The sequence below is a fragment of the Crocodylus porosus genome, unplaced genomic scaffold (genome assembly GCF_001723895.1).
Source record: "Crocodylus porosus isolate Cpor-Errol unplaced genomic scaffold, CroPor_comp1, whole genome shotgun sequence".
NCBI lineage: Eukaryota > Metazoa > Chordata > Crocodylia > Crocodylidae > Crocodylus > Crocodylus porosus.
In genome coordinates, this window is record NW_017728906.1 from 77,402,709 (window position 1) to 77,423,865 (window position 21,157).

Sequence of the window (21,157 nt, forward strand, 5' to 3'; positions counted from 1 at the left end):
TTGATTACAAGTCCTCTCTGCTTTAATGTTTTAATAATACTAATTCATAAAAGGAGGAAAACATCCTTAGCTGCCTTCTAAGAATGCTCTGTACATTTCAATTCATAGGCAGTTCCTCCTACAGGGTGCATGGAGGGGAAGTGGCCACAGCGCTGTTACATTGTAGCTTCATTTTACTGACAGACCACTGGGGGGGGAGGCAATCTAAATCATTATTGGCCTCATGTTTTTCCTCTTCATCCTGTGGAGAATCTCCTTTCCCTCTGAACAGACCCACAAAATTCAATGGCCAGATGGGGCTGAAACCGAAAGATTTGAAGATTCTGCCTCAGCTCAATAGGGTGCTTATGGATGAGCTTAAACTGATTTATGGAGCCAAGCTAGAGAGACCAACATCTTGTAACACTGCTGGTGGATACACTCATCATAATACGACTTGTAGAATCCATTTTTATATTAGGCAGTGACGTGCAGACCTAAGTCTAAAGCAAAGCCCGATGACTCTGGGTATCGGTATATGAGAGCAGCTGCAAAATAACAATATAATGGGCACACAATACCTGGTGGCCTTGGTGGCAGAGGCTTCCCATCATTGAGATCTAAGTCACTGATATCACCTGCAAAATTAAAATATTATCTTTTTTTTAATTATTATTTTCTAAATTTGATTTAATTTCATCATCTGCCTTCAGCTACCATATCCTGCATGTTCTTGGAGCCTTAAAAGAAAATTTTCCCAGAATCTTCTTATACAGTGAGGGAACTCTTGTCCAGTGAGCCTACTGTGTGCAAAGGGGGTCAGCTGCTTTCACCTCAAGGTCATTCATTAAAATCCATTTAAAAGCAAAAATGCCATGAATTCAGAGAGTAAATCTTTGATCCTGCAATAGGGACAACTAGATTGTTATTAAGAGAATGGAGAAGAAAGCAAGATGATTATCAGCATCGTGCTATTCTAGCATTCAATACCTTGTAAATGGATTAGTCAATAAATACTTGGTCCCACCAAGATTTAGATATAGTAGGCAGGTCTACTCGAGACATTATGTTGCTGTAACGATGGCAATGTAGCTCATTGCTACAGCGGTGCAGCATCTAAAAATAACTGTGCGCCACCAGGACTGCACAGTACCAGCAGGTACTTTAACAAGTAATAAACAACTGCGCAGTACCAAATGCACAGTCAGGGGCATGTACGGATGTGACCAGTAATTAGATTCAGGTGTCAATGCCTCTATTTACTCTATACCTGTCTTGCAAAATGCAAAGGTAGAGCTTCAGTTCTTTCCTGTAGATGGACTAGCTGTAAATAATTACTGGCAAGTCAGAACCTCTCTGATGAATGATTTAAATGTGAAGAATTCATTGTGTAAGAGTTAAAAAGATTTATGGAGTTTAATGAACCTACTCCTTTCCTGAACTCAATATTATGGAAAACTACTAAAGCCTTCTTATAAGAGTGTATAATATCTTCTGGAAGAAAAGAGGGGATACAAAAACAGATACTTTAATAAGAAAAAATATGTCTTTAGATTAGGATTATATCACACATCCTTTGCCTGATAACCTACTCATTCTTACCATTTCGAGTCATGAATTGAGTAAATTACTGTCCCAGACGCCAGAGAATGCTTTCAATAGAAAAAAGGTCATGGCTTTCAATTGGAAAAAAAAAAGAATACATAACTACCAATTTAAAGGGGTGGCTTTCATTTTCCAAACCTTCAACAGTATTACAATGACTTCTTAGTTAATTAGGCTATATACTGGACAACTGATATAACTGGTATCTCTCCTGTATGGGTGAAAATTGCATAGGCAGTTGTTTCCACTTCCACTATTATGCATCATAAAGTCTACTTTTCACTGTTTTTCTAACTCTCTAATCCCTATAATTTTTGAAGCCCAACAAGCTTGGAAATATTCGGCTAATGTATTAAAGTGTCATCCTTTGTTACATTAGAAGATGTCTATTTGACCTCCAATCTCTTTTTGAAGTATGGATCCCACACACTGATGTGGAGATAGAGAATGGGTAAGGGTATTGTGTATGTAGAACAGCTTCTAGTAGGAACTCATATTAAGTCCTTTTCTCAGTTGTGATGAATTTGAACTTCGATAATACTTGAATGGTGAGATCTACCTATCTATCTATCTATATATAGTTGCATCAAGTACTAGATAAAAAATCAGCTTGGATTTGAGGCTTTAGGTAGAGCAAATACTTAAGATAGATGTTTTTTTCCCTTGAAATCTGTTTCTCTTTCCATTCTGTGCCATCATTCTATGAATATATGATGTTGCATAACAGACCTGATGCATCCAATTTAAGAGTGAAGTGTAATGAAGACCTAGTTATCCAGATGACAGAATCTCAGTGGAAATCAGGAATTCACAATATTCAACCATCAACAACTGAACTTAGACCTCCTCTCATACAAGAAAAGGTCATTTTTCATCTGCACTGGGCTCACTCTAACCTTAAAAAAAGGTAAAATATTGTTAGTAGGTACACGTTGAAGATACAATGCATTGCAGGCAACGCTTGGTCACATGTTTTGGTCATCCCCTATTATCAATTCTTTTTGGAAAGAAACTATAACTAAAGTTAACATGACTTTGAACACAGCACTAATACCTTTGACAAATATGTGTGTGTTCTCAGGTATATCCCTAAGGAATCCAGACCAAATCCATCTGAGATTACACTCTGACAGCCGGTTTTATTAGAAACATGCAAGTTTATATTGCTGCACTGGAAAAGTAGGACATTTCCAAAGGTTGAAATCTGATAAAATAAGATGGTACAGCTGGCATTCATGGAGAGAATCATGTCTAGCAGGTTTACGTAGGCCCAAAATGTTTGGTGCAATTTGGAAGGAATTGTTGGAATATTTTGGTCATTAAATTGTTGCTCATTGCACATTCCCCTTTTCTTCTTCTACCCCTTCCTATTCCCTCCTCCTTTTTTCCCTCTTTCTCTTCATTGCTTACTTTTTGGGCCATCATAACCATATTTTTTTCTTTAGTGATTTAAAAAAAATACCATGTAAAATCAGAATCTTGATCAACTGTGTATGTCAACCCAAACTATCTTAATGTTTTAAGCACTTAGGGTTCCAAATTAGATCTGGAATAGTTATCAAAAGGAGATGATTAAATAAGTACACAGAATATATAATCTGATTACTGAATAAAAATCTGAGCTAAATGGGTTTTTTTCCTTAATTTTTAAGAGGAAATATTCTTACCAGTGTTGCTATTGCTCCCTGGTTGTGGATGAGGATGTGGCTGGGGTTTTGGGTGGTCATCTGTTAAAAAATAATTGTTAGAAGAAAAATTTCACGTTCTATGAAAATGTGTATCCCACACTACAATTTCCAAGAAAAAAAATGTCCATTTCTTCAGTCAGCTCTTTGATTAATGAATATGCCAGAGAAGGGCTCCAAGAAAAATGGTGTGATATAAGGATCATACAGGAAATAGTGATTATTAGCATCTATAATGGAAGAGACGTCATTCCAGTTCATGCCAGTTCAATGCCAAATACAATGGGAAAGAAGACAGCAATCTGGTTACATAGGATTCTATGACAATTTTATTGTGTTAGTCTTATTGTGGTAATCCCCAATTTTCAGATTTAAAAAAGTAACCCAAAATCCACATTTTCTCATGATTAACATGAAACACCACAATATATACGTAGTGGCATTTCATTTTAATCTCCAAAAAATATAGATTTTGGGTTACTATTTTTAATTAAAAAATTGGAGATTTTTTTTTTTATCAGAGAAAACCAGTATCCCTGCTTATAAACAATAGGGGTACATCCATGCATACAAGCATGTGCGCTTGCAGCAGCTCAAATAGAAGCAGTGTAAATTAGAGCCAGGGCTTTTTGCCTCAGTGCAGGTGTCCAGACATGGGCTTTGGTATGGGGTGAATTGTGCCACTTGGGGCACAATAACCCTGCCTGGCTCTGCCTAGATCTGCAGCCAGAGGGAGCTATAGCCTGGAGCCAGCACCTGTGCTGTTCCCAGCAGTATAAAAACCTTCCCTGTCCTGGCTCCACCAATACAAAAAGCTGCCCTGACAAGTAGCTCAGGACTACTCACTCTCAGGAGCTTCTGGGGCCCAGCCACTTGGTACCTGGGCTCATTACCCCTTGTGCCAGCTGGACTGCTGAAACAGCCCTGAGAGCTCCCTGCACCCTTTACCCACTGCAGCAGTCTGGTAGTGGGGGCTGCTGCCTGGCTGTGACCTGCTGTGCACCTGCCAGACCTGGATGAGGCACCTGCCCCTCTGGGCCAGCTGCCAGTGGGCTGTAGCTACAAAGCTGGCCTTTGTGTGGCACTACTGCCATGTGTATCCCTGCCCTGACATCTGAGCAGCTGTCACCCGGAAGATGTTTGAACTGTCAAGGCATGCCCTTCACAGGGGTTATAGCCCTCCCACAGGGGCCACAGTACCTGCAACAGGGGTTACAGCCCCCCTACAGGGGTCACAGCTCCCCCAACAGGGGTTAAAGCTCCCCCAGGGCTACAGCCCCCCAACAGGGTTTATAGCCCCCTCAACAGGGGCCACAGCCCCCCCACCAGGGGCCACAGCCCCCCCACAGGAGAAACAGCCCCACAATAAAGCTTACAGTCCGCCCCCCCAGCACCCACTTACTGGCACTGGAGCCCAGGTCTAGCTCCCTGTGGCTAGCACACTGCCTGTCCTGCACAAGCAGGCAGCGTACTTCAGCACCAGAGTGAGAGCCAGCCATAAACATGCTCTGGCTGCTACCAGAATGACTCTGTGGAGCACCCAGCCTCTGGTTGCCTCAGGCCCCACTTTCTTCTGCTGCAGTTTTTTATCCAGGGATCTAATTCCCACATGTGCGTCTTGCAGCATCTCAAAGGGCTTTGAGATGCTGCAAAACACGTGCAGTCTCATCTGGACATGCCCTAGGAGAATATATGTTGGGAGGAGAGTGAGATTACCACACTCGCAGGCGCGTGTGCGCACACACACACACACAAATAAATTTAATACATCCACTTTAAAGAAAGTAGCATGTATTACTTCTATGTAAGAACCTGTATTAGTTTCTCAGTTGTTGTGGAATGGAATGTCCCAGGCCTGCCACATAATACTGGAATACCACAGGGCTGATGGTAGAAATAACACTGCCCCAGCCAGACTATGAAGACCCAGGATTACTACTTTATATATGTATTTGAACTAGTCTATAAGTCATCATTATATTCATCTGTACCCAGCCAGCTACAACTGGCCCACTGCATTTACACTATTTTAATTCCTTACAGAACCAGGGAGATGGTTTCTACCATAGAAGTGAGTTTGCAAATAAATCAAACTATGGACTAAAATCCAAACTTTTCCTCCCTTGCTAAGAAAATTCCTCACCCAGAGGTATATTTCCTTTTTTTCCTTCAGTGTAGAAAAGACACAGAAAGCCTAACATTCGGCTTAAAATAACTTTTCAGAATGGTATTTTAGGCCTCAATTCAGCAAAGAACTTAAACACATGTTTAATTTTGACCATGAGCCTAGCCTTTTGGAGCAAATAGGGATTTAAACACATGTTTACATTCTTTGCTGAATCAGACTGTGAGCCATGAAATTACCTGCCTCCGTGAATGGATCCAGGATTGCAGTGACCTGTGTGCAGCCACACCCCCTTCAGCTGCATGGTACATGCAAAGTGAAGACAGCTCATAGCAGAAGTGTCACATAGCTGAAAAGATTGTAGGTATAAGGCAGCCCTTTGCTGTGATCCTGGATGCCAGTAAGCTCTCAGAGTTCACCAGCATGTCAGTATAGCCCCTCATGTCCTGTGAGCTCCATGAGCTCACTGGTTAGTCTGCCTGGAGATCCTGCTTTCAGCTCCTAAGCCTGCTGCTGTTTCCTCTTTTCTTCCTTCCACCCCACCCGCAATTAAGTATCAGGGGAAAGGGAGTAAGAGGAAGAGGTGTGCAGACCCTGGACTCAATGAAAGCAAGAGCTAAGCGTTGCTACTGCTGCCACTGTTGCTCATCCGCTCCTTTCCCTACTGTTGAATGTAATGGGAGTGGGAGGGCAGGGGGTGGGGAGGAAAGGACAAAGAGTAGAAGGCTACAGAGCTCCTTGAAAGTAGAGTATCTGCACAGACCCCATGGCAGTGAGCTCACAGAGCTCAGAGCACATGTAAAGCTGTGCTGACATGTTGATGAGTTTCTGGCAGTTCACTCCACATGTAGCACACAGCTAAAGGGGAGTGCAACTGCACCACTGTATGCCTCTGGGTCTACCTCTGCCAGCCTCTTAATAGGAAAGACTGTGACCCAGCCCAGAGGCCAATATGTTCACTAGGATCAAAAAGCAGAAAACTATGAACTCCCTAATCCAATTCTCTATGATACTATAACAATACTTTAAATAAACTGGAGCTAGAACTGGAGCCCTGCTATGGATAAAGGAAAAATAATTAAGAACCATTGATGATGTGGCATATAACATTCAGAATTACTGTACCCTCTATGAACAACTGAGATAAAGCCAGAATGTACAGAGAGCAATGTATCAAATTAAGAGGTGGCATTTATTGGGGTGTTTCATTTATGAGTTAATGATCTAATTGAGAAATTAAGGCAACCAATCAATAAAATTAAACAATAAAAGTAATAACATGAAGAACTAAAACAGGAAAAAGAATCTCATAAAGGGATCTAAAGAGACTGCAAATATAAGAACTGAAAACAATATTAGACTCAACACTGAAAAACTATAAACTAACATATGAAGAAACAAAACCCAAGCACTGATATCGGGGGGAGGGGGGCACCTTAAAAAGCTGACAGGTATAGGTATAGGAGAGACAGTATAAAAAGATTCAATTTAGAAAAGACAACTATGAAGGCATTGGGACATGAAGTTAATAACCTCTTTCTCTAGCCTTGCTGTTACAAAGCACTAAAGCATGCTACTATTCTGAAGTATGCTCATGCTTAAAGTAAAATATTATGTGTAAACACCTTGCCAAAGTGACGATCCCATACCTAGACTAATTAATATTTGGTTTCCCAAAGATCTTATTACTAGAATGATACAGACAAATCAAATAGTGTTCAAGAAACATCTAAAATAGAAAGAGAGGAACAAAAGTACTGGTTTGTTATAAACAAGCTTGGCTAAAAGAGGACTAAGAGAACGCACAACAGGTTATATGTGTTATGATATAAAATCTGCAAAAATGCCTTTGATTTAGGAGCCTAATTCCATTGTCAAGTGCCAAGTAAGCACTTAAGGTCTAAGAGCCAGATTTTTAAAAGGTGTTCAGACAAATAACTCCCACTGAAATCAATATCTTCAAAACCTGGACCTATATGCTGGTATCCTTCTAGAAAACAGGGCTTTATGGATGCCTTCTTTTTCCTTCCACCTTTCATTTCTATTACTCTAACCAATTTAAATGCAAGGAGGCAGTTATTTTCTGAAAAAAAAGAAAGATTAAGATCTAAAATGCTACAAAACCTTTAGAAAATATTTACGCCGCCACCAACGTCATCTCCTAAATAAAGGTCATTAAAAGAAAGCAAAGCAGAGAAAAAGCAGAGCATACTCAATAGAAGGAGTAAAATATATGTTTTAAACAGAAAATGTAAGGCTATTATTTAAGAACAGAAAATCTGCTGGGCCAGGTCTTCTGCAAGTGCATGAGCTTCACACAGAAATATATTCAGCATTTTGAAGATTTTTTTTCAACATCATTACAGGGAGGGATTATTTACCACATTATACTCCAGTGCTTTGCTAGCAATATTTCAAAACAGCCCTAACCTTACTGTGTGATGGGAATATGGAAATAAACAGCATATAATTTATAGCTCAAAGTATTTCTTCACAGCTGTGGAGGCTTACAGCACTTTATTTTCAAAATAAAAGCTTAGGTATCAAACTGTTCATCTGATGTCCAAAATATTCACCCAAAAGCCAGGTGATGGATTCACTAATACTATGTCGAATAAGGAAAAAGCACATTTTAAAAAAGGTTGTGTCATATCAGCTAGGTAGCCATAACCACAAGGTGACACTTACAAGGACATATTTCTTAAGTTGACCTGCAGTCAGTTTTGAGACCCAGGGGAGTGGGGAGAGGGTCATTCTTGTGCTCCTGCTGCAGTGAGCTTGCTTCTCAGCTGTAGCTGTCTGTGCTCATGCTATGACAGCAGCAGTAGCTGCTGCCAGAGTGGAGACAGAGATAAAACCAGGTAAGACTCCCTAGCCCCTTCCTAGCTCTCCAATGGTCAGCACTTGGACCAGGGCACTGCAGAGTCTCCCTACACCTCTGAGTGCATAAAATTCAGAAAACCCTTGACATTACTCTTTTACTGATATAAGTGATCAGAAACTGGTCTATATCCGTAGCAGAAAGCGATGGCAGCAGAGAAGAGGAATGGATGAGTAGAACGGAGGACAGCGACAGTGACAACACCAGCAGCAGCGGGTCCTCCAGCAGAAACTGGAGCAACAATGACAAAGAGACCCCGTGAACTGAGTACCTGACGCTGGAAGCAGGACACAGTGGATGTGAAGGGAGGGCTGGTCGGAGAGACCACATAGGACTGAGTGTATTTTGTGTGTTTTGTGCATGGTTTGTGGACATAGTAATGGGTACGGGTGGCCAGCAGGCCTTTGTATGGGTGCGGTTTTTCTGTAATGGGATTGGTTTAGATATATATATAACCATATAGATAGAGAGAAAGAAATATATTTTTCCCAAAAAAAAAATCCATATCAGAACAGAAGTTCAGTGCACAGACTGGTTTAAAAATGGCAGAACCTGGTTTAAGATTTGCCCTGCACAAAGGACTAACGTATGTTCTGTTTGCTATTGATCTAACTACTCCGCTTACAGAAAACCATGTAACTTAGATCAATTCCACCTCAGGCTTTTTTAAAGTTAGTGGCTTAGGGTAGGTACAGACAAAAAAAACTTTTGTTTTTATGGAAAAATATCCAAAACCATGCAAATTTAACTACTTCTTTAATAGAGAAAAATATTTTTAAAACACTTGCCATGATTTCCTGACTGCTGCAGTATGAAGGTACAGTTGAGGTTTGGTGTGATTTTTTACTACCAGTAAGTAATATTACAGATGTTAATAACTTGTTTCAAACATTTATCCTGTGGGCTACAATTGTAATGTAATGGCAAATAATTTTGGACTGTGTAGGTAGAAAATTGTTTGGCTATTTTGAGTAAATATGCACAGGGGCTGCAGTGGCACAAGCACCAAGGTGCATGGTTGACAGTCCAGCGATTTCAAGTTTGAAGCCATAACAGAAGCACTTATGGCACAGCCTGTCACATTCTACACATCTGGAGATTTTGCTAAATACCTTGTCACAAGGACATGAAAAAAAAAAAGGCAGAAAGAATGCACTGAAATTCTGGGTGGGCTGGAATGGTGGGGCAGGTTATGAAATCTGAGGCCACATGCTGAATGGTGAGGCTTAAATATTTAATAGCTGTCACTTGTATGAAGCAGTTCAGTTAGATCAGTGAAGAAGACTAACATTCCATGGGGCAAAACTGGGTGCTAATAAAGATTGTATCCCAACGCACAGGCATGGGGCCGGAACAAATTCTGTTTATTGGATGCCTAAGTGGGATTCTATTCCACCTCGCCCAAGTCTTTGAAAATCCATTAATGCATCTACTTCTGAAACACCCCCAACTTGATCTTTAAGACTGAGTCACGCCTGCCTTTGGAATGAACTGTTTATCAGAGACTCAGGGTGGAATGCAGTCGTGCTTAGGTGCCTAAGTCCACTTACGTACCTAATCGGTGGAATGCAATCTAACCCAGGAGTGCCAACTTAGCATCATGTGGAATGCTTGCCCAAGGCATTTTCTGACTGCTAAGCATTTCATTCTTTAACACTCTTTCAGTACAGCCATCATGTACAGTTGTGGGTATGATCAGCAACCAAATAAAAAGTATTTTTTGAGAAAGAGAATGTGACAAAAAAATTTATCACTTTAAAAATTAGTTTGTTGCATTCAATCTCCTCCTGAAGTCTGGAGTTAAAACCTTCTAGTCCTCCCTTACTAGTCACAGCCATTCCTCTTCATTAGCACAGACAGCATAGAGCTGTTAAACACCTTGCTACCGCAGTGCAAGAAGGCAGAATGCCAGAACTGCATCTGATCACATTTTGTCTTAGTCATGTATTGTGCACACGTCGTTTTCCCTGCACACATATTTGCAAGGACAGAGGCATAAGCCCTTGTCTATTTTAATTCTATTTGTATGTTTTTAGGGATTTTAAGATAGACATAAAATTACGAAGAGAATCGTTAGCAAATAAATATCTTAATTTTTGCCAGTCACTGCCTAAAGCTATGATGTACCCATAAAGGATGTTGCGTTTGGCAGTTGTACAAATGAGTGACTTTAATGTATATGTATATATTTACCTATATTTGAGATGTAAAATTGGTCTTAAATACTGCCTATGCTATATGATGTAATCAAGTTCTTCAGTTCTGGTATATTATCTTCTTGCATTGCCTGAGTAGCAAAGTACTTAGCAACTACAGTTGTCTGTGCTAATCATGCCAGACCACAGCCACAACAAACCTGGAATCACTATCATGCTCCATTAGCCATCTTAATTTGATCACTCACCTGATGCTGGCCTTTTGGTAAGTGGTGCAGGTTTCTTGGTAGTCAGTTGCTCTATGAAAACACAGTGAGTCACTAACTCAATAAAGTGAAACACTTCTTAACTAATTGAAAAAGGCACTTGTACATCAAGATAATAAACAAGGCAAGCATAATTAAACCCAAAAATTAAGTGCTAAATTCTCAGGCCCAAGATGTTAAAAAGAGAGCTTAAATTTAAGCATATTTTGAAAAGGGCTTGTCTTTCAAAGTTGCTGAATACCCAGCATTTCCCACTGGCTTTTAGACATTTACTTTAATGCTTTTAGATATTTACATTAATAAAACTAATAAATTAGTTTTAACACTATCCATCTTGTATTTCAGTTCCCGTAAAAATGTATTTAAAATTTAGCTCAAGCACAACAGATATCCAAAGACAAAAAATATGGTTAGTTTACAGGCTTACCAACCTGAATGATCAAGAGCATCAGACAAATCAAAGTCGCCTTGACCTGCCAAAAGGAAACAAATATTAAAAACAATTAATGTGTAAGTCAGATTTATGCCAATTTTTGTTCTTTTTGTTTTATTTTCATGAGTGTGATTTACTGCCAGAACTCTACTGGCAAACATCAGGGCACAGACCTTTAGTAATAGAAAGCCGATCTAAACGGGCACATGACAGAGCAAGATGCATACAATCCTCAGCCTATTCCATTCTGTAATACATCCCAGGTTTCATATGGCATTTTTGATTGAAAGGTCTCAAAGTGTATTTAAAAGGTCATTTTGTAAAATAGGAAACTGAGGCACAAGGGAAACATACTGCCCAAGATCATCCAGCTATTCTATATATTCCCAGTGATTTAAAACCATGTCTCCCAAGCAGAGATTATCATAGCAGGGTGCAGGGCCCAGGGCAAATCAGCCTGCACGGGTCCCAGATGCAGCGGCTGGGGAGGGAGGAGGGAGTGGCAAGCTGCCGGACACAAAACAAGTGGCTTGGGTCCCACAAGGCGCAGGACACAGGACAATTGCCTTGATTGCTGCCCTCCCACCCCCACCCCTGGCTCTCCCAGGGATGGCCCTGCTCCCAAGTCTCAGTTCAGTACTTTCTCTATTCACTAGGCCATGTAGGCTCTGGTAATAATAAATAGTAAAATAGTAGCACATGGCTATAGCACAAAGTTCTTCAAAATCTTAACTGAAGACTCTGAGATACCTGAATGAGAAATATTACCTATGGTATGAAGGAAAAGTAGGTCACAAAACAAGATCATCCAGTTAACATAATCTTTTTTAATTGTCCCAGTACCTTGGAAGATTGCATCCCTAATTATCTCCTTCCCCTCCCTTGGGAACTTATCCAACACCATCATATTACCATATTTTCCTCACTTTTCCTCCCCAAAATCAACTGCTGCTGATTGGGGTACACATTTTAAGTGGGAAAATAGGGCAATAGCTATTTCTGCAGGCAGGAAAAAAAGTAATGCTGCACATGTTCTACAGGGATCTCCACAAAGAGCACACTGGGCTCTCCAGTTGCTACCACTCAGTCACTTATTGCTACATACCAGTATTTTCAAGGAAAGATCTTTTTTATTCCCCTTCATTCTGCTTTTTAGAAACAAGGTGCATCTTAGGTCATATTGTATACTAGCAGGGCTGGTCCAATGGTAATTGGCACCCTAGGTGAACTGTGTCCCTCAGTGCCCCCACTACTTCCAATATAGAAGAAAATAAGAAGTCTAGAATAAACTTTTCCATGTACTTATTTGATATTCAAAATGAACCATAAAAAAATAAAAACTTTTTTTATGAATTGTTTCACACTTTTCATTAACCCTAACATAAGTCCTCTTGAGGGGTGAAAAAGTAGGAGTTGCGATTCTAGTCATCTTTCCTCTGAGATCTGTTTGGAGGTCTTTCTCCCCTTACCAAACCAAAGGTCTTAGACCGAGGTGAAGCCGTAGCTGGCCAGGGGTGTTATTTAGAATGATGTTCCTGTTATTTTGTTCTGCATATAATTTTGGTGCCCCCCAAATTCTGGCTCCCTAGGTGACTGCCTAGTCTGCCTAATGGTTGGGCCAGCCCTGCATACTAGAAAAGATGGCAGTTGACAAAGTCTGACAGTAACTTCTATTATTATTGGTTTGGGTCCTTGAACACAACAAGATTTTTCAGAAAGTGAAGAGAAGGGGCTACCAAATATTTTAACAAAAAGCCACCACAGGAGCACTCCCCTCCATCTATAGTGATATGAAAGAGTTGGAGGACAACCAGAAGGAGCAAAGGACGCTAGCGTCCGTAACAGATCCTGGTTCAAACCCAGTATAGAGAAAATTGATCTGGATTCCCTTCCCAGAGTTTTTTCACTATTGAGATTTTAAGCTTGACAGTCCTTATGATTTTTCCCTTTGTAAATTTTCTCTTTACTCCTTCGCTAGTTCTCACTATGTTTCTATCATCCTGGATGAAGTGAATAGAGCTCAGCCGATCTGACATCGGAGTGAGTCAGCAGAAATTGTGTTGCCCTTTGCAAAAAGTTTTTGGCTTAGCTGGCTGCTTTGTGACAGGTTCTAACAAGTAAGAAGTAACTACTAATACAAAGACCAGCTACCAAAGGATCAAAGACAGCTTTATACCAGAGAAATGCAGCATTTCTCTTATGAATTAAGACTTTAAGAATATACTTCTAGATCACATTCAGTATACTTCAACTTTAGGAGAAAAACACAAAAGAGGAAAAAGAACTGGAACTGATGAAGGAAGCAAAACAGGATGACAGCATTGTACAGGAGCTTTAGGCAAAGAGGGCCAACCCACAAAAGAGACAGTAATCTGGAGCAGCAACCAGGATCTACCCACCTACTGTTATCTCAATAGTTTCTTACAGTACGATTTAAAATAACCCCAACTCCTGCCTAGGCATATGCATTAAACGTCCCGGCGACCTCTCATGCATACACCATGATCCAAAAGGATCAATGATTGTCAAATTCTAATGGGGAGCAACAGGTCAAAAATAAAAAAGATAGATGGGATGGCACATGTTATCCTGACATACAGATGGCTGAGGACGGTATCATATTAAAAATATCCAGCTAGTCAAAAGACTGTTAAGAATTCCATCCTGATTGTATATGCTAGATAATTTTGCATACAGGCAAATTTAATGGTGCAGAATTAACTTCTGTTTTCATGCCAAATATCTTAAGAAAAGCAATTGTGAGGATAATAGGTGACTTAATTTTTGAGACTGGATCTGAAACACTTGCAAAATTGCTGGTTCACAAATGAACAAAAAAAATCCTTAGAGGCTCAGATGAAAATTCAGCTCAATATGCTATGCAATTACTTTAGGGAATTCAGATGAAAATAAATCCAGATGATCTTCTAAGTGAAAACAGACTGAAAAACATGTTTTTCTACATTATAAAAATGTTAATATGCTCTTTTTTTTTTTTTTTTTTTTTTTTACCAACCCCTATTATGGGAATAACTAGAAGTAAAAGGAGGAAACTGGAAAAAGGAAACAGCTGTAACTGAAAAAAGCAGTAAACCAGGGATCCTGGTTTTCGCTGCTAAACACAATCCCCAATTTTCAGGTTAAAAAACTAATCTAAAATCCACATTTTTCCATGATTAAAATGAATTGCTACTAATATAGAGATATATGTATAGTGGTGTTTCATTTTGATCATGGAGAAATCTGGATTTGGAGTTACTGTTTTTAACCCCAAAACTGGGGATTTTTTTAATCAGAGAAAACCAGGATCCCTGGTTATGAGTGTTTTAATCTTTCTTATGTAACTAGACTTCACTAACATCTCAGAGAATTTAACCCAGTTATTCGTGCTTCATGCTACCAGAACCACCAGGGCTGGTAGCACCAGCTTGAGGGCATGAGACCAAGGCCCAATGCTTTCTAATCTTATTTTTCTGCATCACTTCCAAAATGTTTTTAGCAAGCATCTGTGCTTTAAATATAGCAAGTTGACTATGATTGTGACTCACTGTGGGTGGATCAGTCATATCCTAAAGAGAATTATCAAGGCTAAGAGGATGTTTACAAACTGCCGCCTGACAGCATTCAGTAGATCTTGTCTACAAAATAAGAAGGGTTTGTAACACAGCTGTGTTGCCAAATCCTCCTCATGGAGGCACAGTTTTTATCACCAAAGGAGTTTGAACACTATGTATTATACTAAGTCCCCAAACACAGTAAAAGGCAGCAAGAAAGGGATTTTTTCCCCCTATACAGCTGTGATGATTCCCCTTTATATTTCTAACCAACACAGCTATATGGCAGTGCCAGTATACCAGCCTTAAATGTAACCTCTACGCCAAAATCATTAGCTCTAGACCGGGGTGGGCAAAATGCAGCCCATGGGCCAGATGTGGCTCACCATTTTATCTAGTCCACGGGGCCCCTAAAAATTTAGAAAATTAATACTTATCTGCCCTTGGCTGCCTGTCCTACGGCTCTCAATGGCTTGCCAAAACTCAGTAAGTGATCCTCCGCCTGAAACAATTGCCTGCCCCTGTTCTAGACTGCCTCTGCACACATTCCTTCAGGAGCACACCCTCTCAAGAAAAAATGCTAGGCATGCACTCAAAAAGATATTATTTTCTAAAGCAAAATATGAATTTAAGAGGCATCTTTGGTTTAAACATCATAGCAATTCTATTTCATACTTCTAGGCATGAATCTTTCAAATAGGAAATCAAAGAGTAAGGGCTAAATTCTGCCTTCAGTAATATTTACAGTAACCCCACCAGCTTCATTTATTGAAGCCTGATTCTTGCCAGGGTAATTTACCTAATCTGGAGCTCTGTGCTGGTGCTTTCTGCTCCTGCTGTTCTTGGACACTGTTTCTAGGACCCCAAATGGCTCATTTAAAAGTAAGCTTGGCTCTCTTTGCTGTAGTGCAACACAGCCACACCCTAAGGCTAGCTGCATACAACTAGTTCATTTGCCCATCCCCACTGTTTAAAAGTTTGGGCAAAACACTCAATAACTGATTTGTATAGAGAACAATATTCTGAATGTGTGGTTAATTTAAAGGTCTAATTTCATTAGCCCATTATAAAAATAATTAACCCGCTACGAACCTCACCAATTTTAACTGTGCAGCTGGATGATCACTGATCAAATAAGGCATTTCAGAGGATTCATAGGAAAACCTGGCTAGTTTCTGTGACTGCTGAACAATTTCTGATGACATTTTCACTGAATAGGGATCATGATTGCCTTCATTCTGAAAACAGCCACATTAGCATGTCTACAAACAATTACAGTTACTCTTCCTAACTGCCCAGGAGGTCTTTTTCAATCTAGTTTCTCAAAGGGAGCCAACAGCTCCCCTAACAATAAGAGCTGAGAGCATGGCGCTCTGCATAATCTGGTAAAGGGTAAAATTGGAGCCCAAAAAAATGATCAGTCCATCTACAGAGCAGCAAGCCTGCCTTTTAGGTTAATAAGCTAATAAATAAACAAGGACTTTCAAGAGCTAATGGGTCTGTAGTACATTTGCACATATACTTTTCAGTGAAATGCTCTGAGCATAGGGTTGCTTTTACCTGTTTTTCAGCTGTTAGAGATGGAAATAAGCAGCACTTTGAAAATGTTGCTTCTGTAAGTGCCTCTAAAGTGTCTGTCAAAAGGCTATGTTAAACCATTTGACAGCAGTACTTCTCCAGTAAGTGAATGATACCGAGTGAAGTCTTGAGGAATTTGTGCGGTAACACAAGGGCCTTTGTGCCAGGGGGGAGGGAAGATTAGATACTGCTTGTTTCATATGTATATTCATTCCATTTGGGAATGAAATATTGTATTAGTAAGCTTCATAATTACCTCTTTTGCAATAATCCTGGTCTTAAAGTTCTTCAAATGATATATTTGATGGTTCTTCTCAGTTAAGAAGGTGTAAATTGATAGAACAAGTCAGCAGAAATAAAACAGGGTCATCATCATCAACTTGTCTTTGTTAGTGCATAAAAATACTTAACCTTTCATTGGAACTGAAACTCAGGCTTCTCTTTCCCAAGTAAGTGCTTTAAACACTAGGGTAGAGTAACAAATTCTGTTTCTCTCACCCAATGAATATTTAAGTATTCCATGAAAAATGAAATGGCTTCAAGGGAATGGAGGATGACCACACTTCCTAGCCTCATAGATTCATAGATTGTAAGGCCAGAAGGGACCTTGGAAGATCATTGGGTCCAGTCCCCTGCACCAAGCAGGAAAAATAACTGAGGGTCAGATGACCCCAGCAAGGTGACTGTCTAGTCTCCTCTTGAAACTCATAATCAAAATCATAAGCAGGAAGATGTGTTCAAATCCCCTCCTCTGCCCAAGAGATTTGATCAATGTCTCCCACATAATGACTGAATGCCCTTATCAGTAGGTAAAACAGAAGATATCATCACCTTATTTTCTAGACATACTTTTCACAAAAAAGTTTTTTTAGGTACCAAAGTCCAAGAGGGAATTAATGACTGTAACCCCTGAGTTGAGAAATGTACTAACATGCAATGTGGAGTTAAGCACCTGATTTTCTTTGAGGAGCAGAGATGAAGCCACATACTTCATCCTTAGTTTTTTCTAACAGCTCAGGTCATTCTTGGCCTCAGCCTGTTGGCTTCTGGGATTTCTTAGGCACCTAATTCTCCTGAAGCATTTGTAGAGGGAGCTTAGGTTTTTAAGTTGGACCTGTGGATATCAGGAAGCTGCAAGCCACCTACAAGTTAGAGGCTGCAGTGTTGGTATGGCAGTGTATAAGTGTTATTGGTAGATCTACCCCTATGGCTTTTCATAGCTAAAGCGTGGCCTGCATATGGACACATATGAGCAAATGGACTTGACCATGGAAAGCCCCAGTCTTCATTTTATTGCCACATAGGCTAGAGTAACATACTCCCAGTATAGTGAAGCAAATTATAGGACTGCTGTGTGTGTGAAATAGGCATCTTAGTAATCTAACTTGAACTTGTATTAAAAACTAAGTTTTAAAAATTATATTAGAAAGTGGATGCATTCTAAAAATGGAAACATTCTAAGGTTTTCTAAAAATTATCAATAAAGCCCGGCTTGGAGAAGGACACTTGGGCTTGGTGGAACATTTCTACCAATCAAGTAGCAGCTGGTAGGGGCTTGCCCTGCCCCTGCTCGTAGGGGCGGGGTGAGGAGCCCCTGGACCTGATTGAAGACTGCGCTTTGCAGGTCTGGCAGAAAAGCCCAGCATGCTGAGCATGCTGGGCAAAGACGGCGAGGGACATTGGAGAGAGAAGAGCCTCCACAGGATCCCTTCTTCACCGGTGCGCAGGCCAGCGCACGGGGCTCAGGCTCTAGGAGCCTGCATCCTCAGCAGAGGAATGGACATAGCGGTGTGCAGACTGGCACATGGAGAACCAGCCCTGGGAGCAGGTCAAGGCTGCTTGTGCCCCACGCAGTGTGCAGACTGGCACACAGGAGGGGAGGTCTCAGAGTGACAACACTGGTGGAGGTCTCTGATTGAGTGAAGGGCTCTGAGGCCCAGTTGACGGCTCTTCAAAGAAAATTGTAAGTTGCTGGCAGAATCAGATCCTGCAGGGGAGGCATTCTGGAAATAAGGCAACCCCTTTGCCCCCCAGGGAAGCCCCTGGTGGAAGTTTCCCTCCCAGCTAGACCCATAGAAGTGGAAGTGCCCCTTGCTAGTTCGGATCCAGGGGTAAACGCAAATTGTATTATGTAACACTGCACCTCATATTTTGTATAATTGTTATCACAATTATGAATATGTTGTACAAAATGTTATAGAATTCAGTTAATTTGTTATAATAGGTTTTGGGCTTATCGTATTGTAAATATTTATCTGTATACCTCTGGTGTTGTTAAAAGATATTGCTAAAAATATTTCGGGAAAGTTTGGTTTTGTTACCTATTAAAATATTTACCTGTATATATATATTGAATATGAAATAATATTTATAATATAATCCAATAAACTGTAAATACTTAAGAGGATTGGCATGGAGTTGACTATATAGAGAAAAGAGGGACCCACACTCAAATCATTGGTGTCCCTCTCGCAGCACTGTCTCCTACATCATCTATCCCTTCCAGCTGAGGATGGGCACACCCTTGGGTGTTACCGGGTTACAAATATGTTTTGATAAGATTAAAATTTGAGGTTTAAAACCATATATTTTTACCCAGTAATCATACAACTGGTTTACTTTATACAGGTAGTAAATAACAGGTAATTGATTACCTGTAGAAGATCATTTTCTTAACCACCCAGGGCAAAAGAAATAGATCTTGTAAGCACTGGAAAAAACAAGAACAAAAACAAAATGTGTCCTAAGCAATTGGGATGTTTTTTCTGCTGCAGTACTAATACTTATAAAATGAATATAAAAACCTATGAATATGGCAGAGAACAAGGAAGAAATGAGCAGCTCATGGGATGAACTTGGCATGCAAGCAAAAACGTGGGGGAAAATAAGCTGCTATTGGCTTCTCCAATTCTTTCTTTTTAGAAAGACAGTGAAGGACATTATTTTTTGTACACAGTTCACTTCATATATAGAAACTATTTGGATCATTTTCCCTCGGTGTATTTAGTCTTGCTCCAGTAAACACTTAGAGACGAAATACCTTGCTTGTGTAAGCAATTGCATTCAATTCCTTTAGAGTGGATATTTTGAATAAAATATCAGTGACCAGATAATCTTTCTTTGAAGTAAGGCTGATAAGATTATTGTACATTAACATTGTATTGCATTTCTTCCTGTCTTGGAAATGTAGATTTAGACCAGCTTTCTGCCCAGTAGAGGACTGCAAACAGGAAAAATTACAAATTTATCCATATGAGCCACTACTGTTACTGTTTTGAATTAAAAAATAATAATCATAATTTGAACAAAACATTTTAAATGTTTCCATATGAAAAAACGACTGAAAACTCCCAGTAATCAAGACTACTAGGACAAAAACAATGGCAGTGTTATCCAAGTCTAAGCTGTATTTAAAAACAGATTTCTTAGAAGAATCTACTGTTAACAAGTACCTTCAGGATGTTTGTTTTTAATGCTGAATATGAAAAAATAATAGCTGCTGTCAGGACTTTTCTGCTAGTGTTACATAGCATGTTACATTACTTTGGTGTATTTTTCCTTGAAGGAAAGGCTGAATATATTAATATGACCAATAAGCCAATTGCCAAATTCCCCCAGAGCAGCCTTTTAATCAAAAATTGCCCTAAATGTACATAAAGAAACAGCAGATGGAGTCTAAGTTTTAAATATATATTTAAGGGGGTCATTTTCATCCCATTTACCAAAAAATAAATAAAAACACCAATGGTCAAATTATTTTGTGGGGAGGTCAGAGAGATGCACAACAGGTAGGAAAGATCTGAGTAATGTTGTTTTTCAACTAGCATCCAGTTACATTTGTATTCCAACGATCTCCACTGCAAAACTAAAGTGTGTACCATTTGAAGTTGTAAAAGGTAAAAAATTGTCAATCTGTGAATGTAAATCATTTACTGTATTTTCTTGCATACTATGCACACTTTTTTCCAAAAGCCAGATGCTGGAAATTTCATTGCATGTTAAACATGAGAAATATGGTAAGGGCAGTCTCTGCTAGTTACCAGATAAAAGTGAAAATAAAATCTGCATGTGACTCGTGGGCGAGCAGAACAATGAGGAGGCTTGGCTCCTTAGCTATTGCTACTCAGTTACTTACTACAAGGAATGCATTTTTTTCCTTCACTCTGCCATTCAAAAATAAGGTCCACTAGGCCATTTAAGAATATATCAGGATTTCTGATTAGTGATGTTACTATGAGTTTTCTTTATTGACTTACCCATGTCTCTGAGGTCAGCATTAAGGGAATTGGTGGCATTTGAGTCACTCCTACATTGCTCGCTATATAGGAAGTAATATTTCCAAGGCAAGGTATGCATACTCTCACTACTATTACTATTTTACTAGTTGTTGTGGAGTTTCAGTTTCAATCAGTGTGACTTGTAACCTGGAATGCTTTGTTGCCTGTGGATGTGTCTACACATGCTTTTATGCACCTTAAAATGGTGATTTAAGATTATTCAAACATAAGTTTGATACCTGCATTAAGCAGGTACCAATTTATGCACAAGGAGCTAAATTGCATTAGTGAATGTGTAGACATGAATGCACATTAACGCAGTGTGCATTCATTGACTTGGGACTAACTTTAGTCCCAACTTAGTCTGCACACCCCTGTTAATGTATAGTGCTGTGTGCATATGTAGACATTGTTTCATAATGATCCCAGCAAGGTGATTTTCAAGCCTTGTCTTGAAGACCCCCAGGGTAGGAGCCAGCACCACCTCGCTTGGAAGTTGGTTCCACATCCTAGCCGCCCTGACAGTAAAGTAGCACCTCCTAATGTCTAGTCTGAATCTACCGTCTGCCAGCTTGTGACCGTTATTTGTAGTCACTCCTGGTAGTGCTCGGGGGAACA

The 21,157-nt window shown here is 39.8% G+C and overlaps 1 protein-coding gene across 1 annotated transcript in view; it reads right to left on the bottom strand.

The window, feature by feature from the left end:
* LOC109306119 (glycoprotein Xg-like) overlaps positions 1-21,157 on the bottom strand; it is a 31,165-nt gene that overhangs the window by 2,782 nt on the left and 7,226 nt on the right. The window contains exons 2-5 of the mRNA XM_019529378.1: positions 11,129-11,170; positions 10,680-10,730; positions 3,252-3,311; positions 561-617 (exon numbers count right to left, since the gene is read on the bottom strand). Of these exons, the coding sequence (XP_019384923.1) occupies positions 561-617; positions 3,252-3,311; positions 10,680-10,730; positions 11,129-11,170 (210 nt within the window). The remainder of the gene's footprint in view (positions 1-560; positions 618-3,251; positions 3,312-10,679; positions 10,731-11,128; positions 11,171-21,157) is intronic.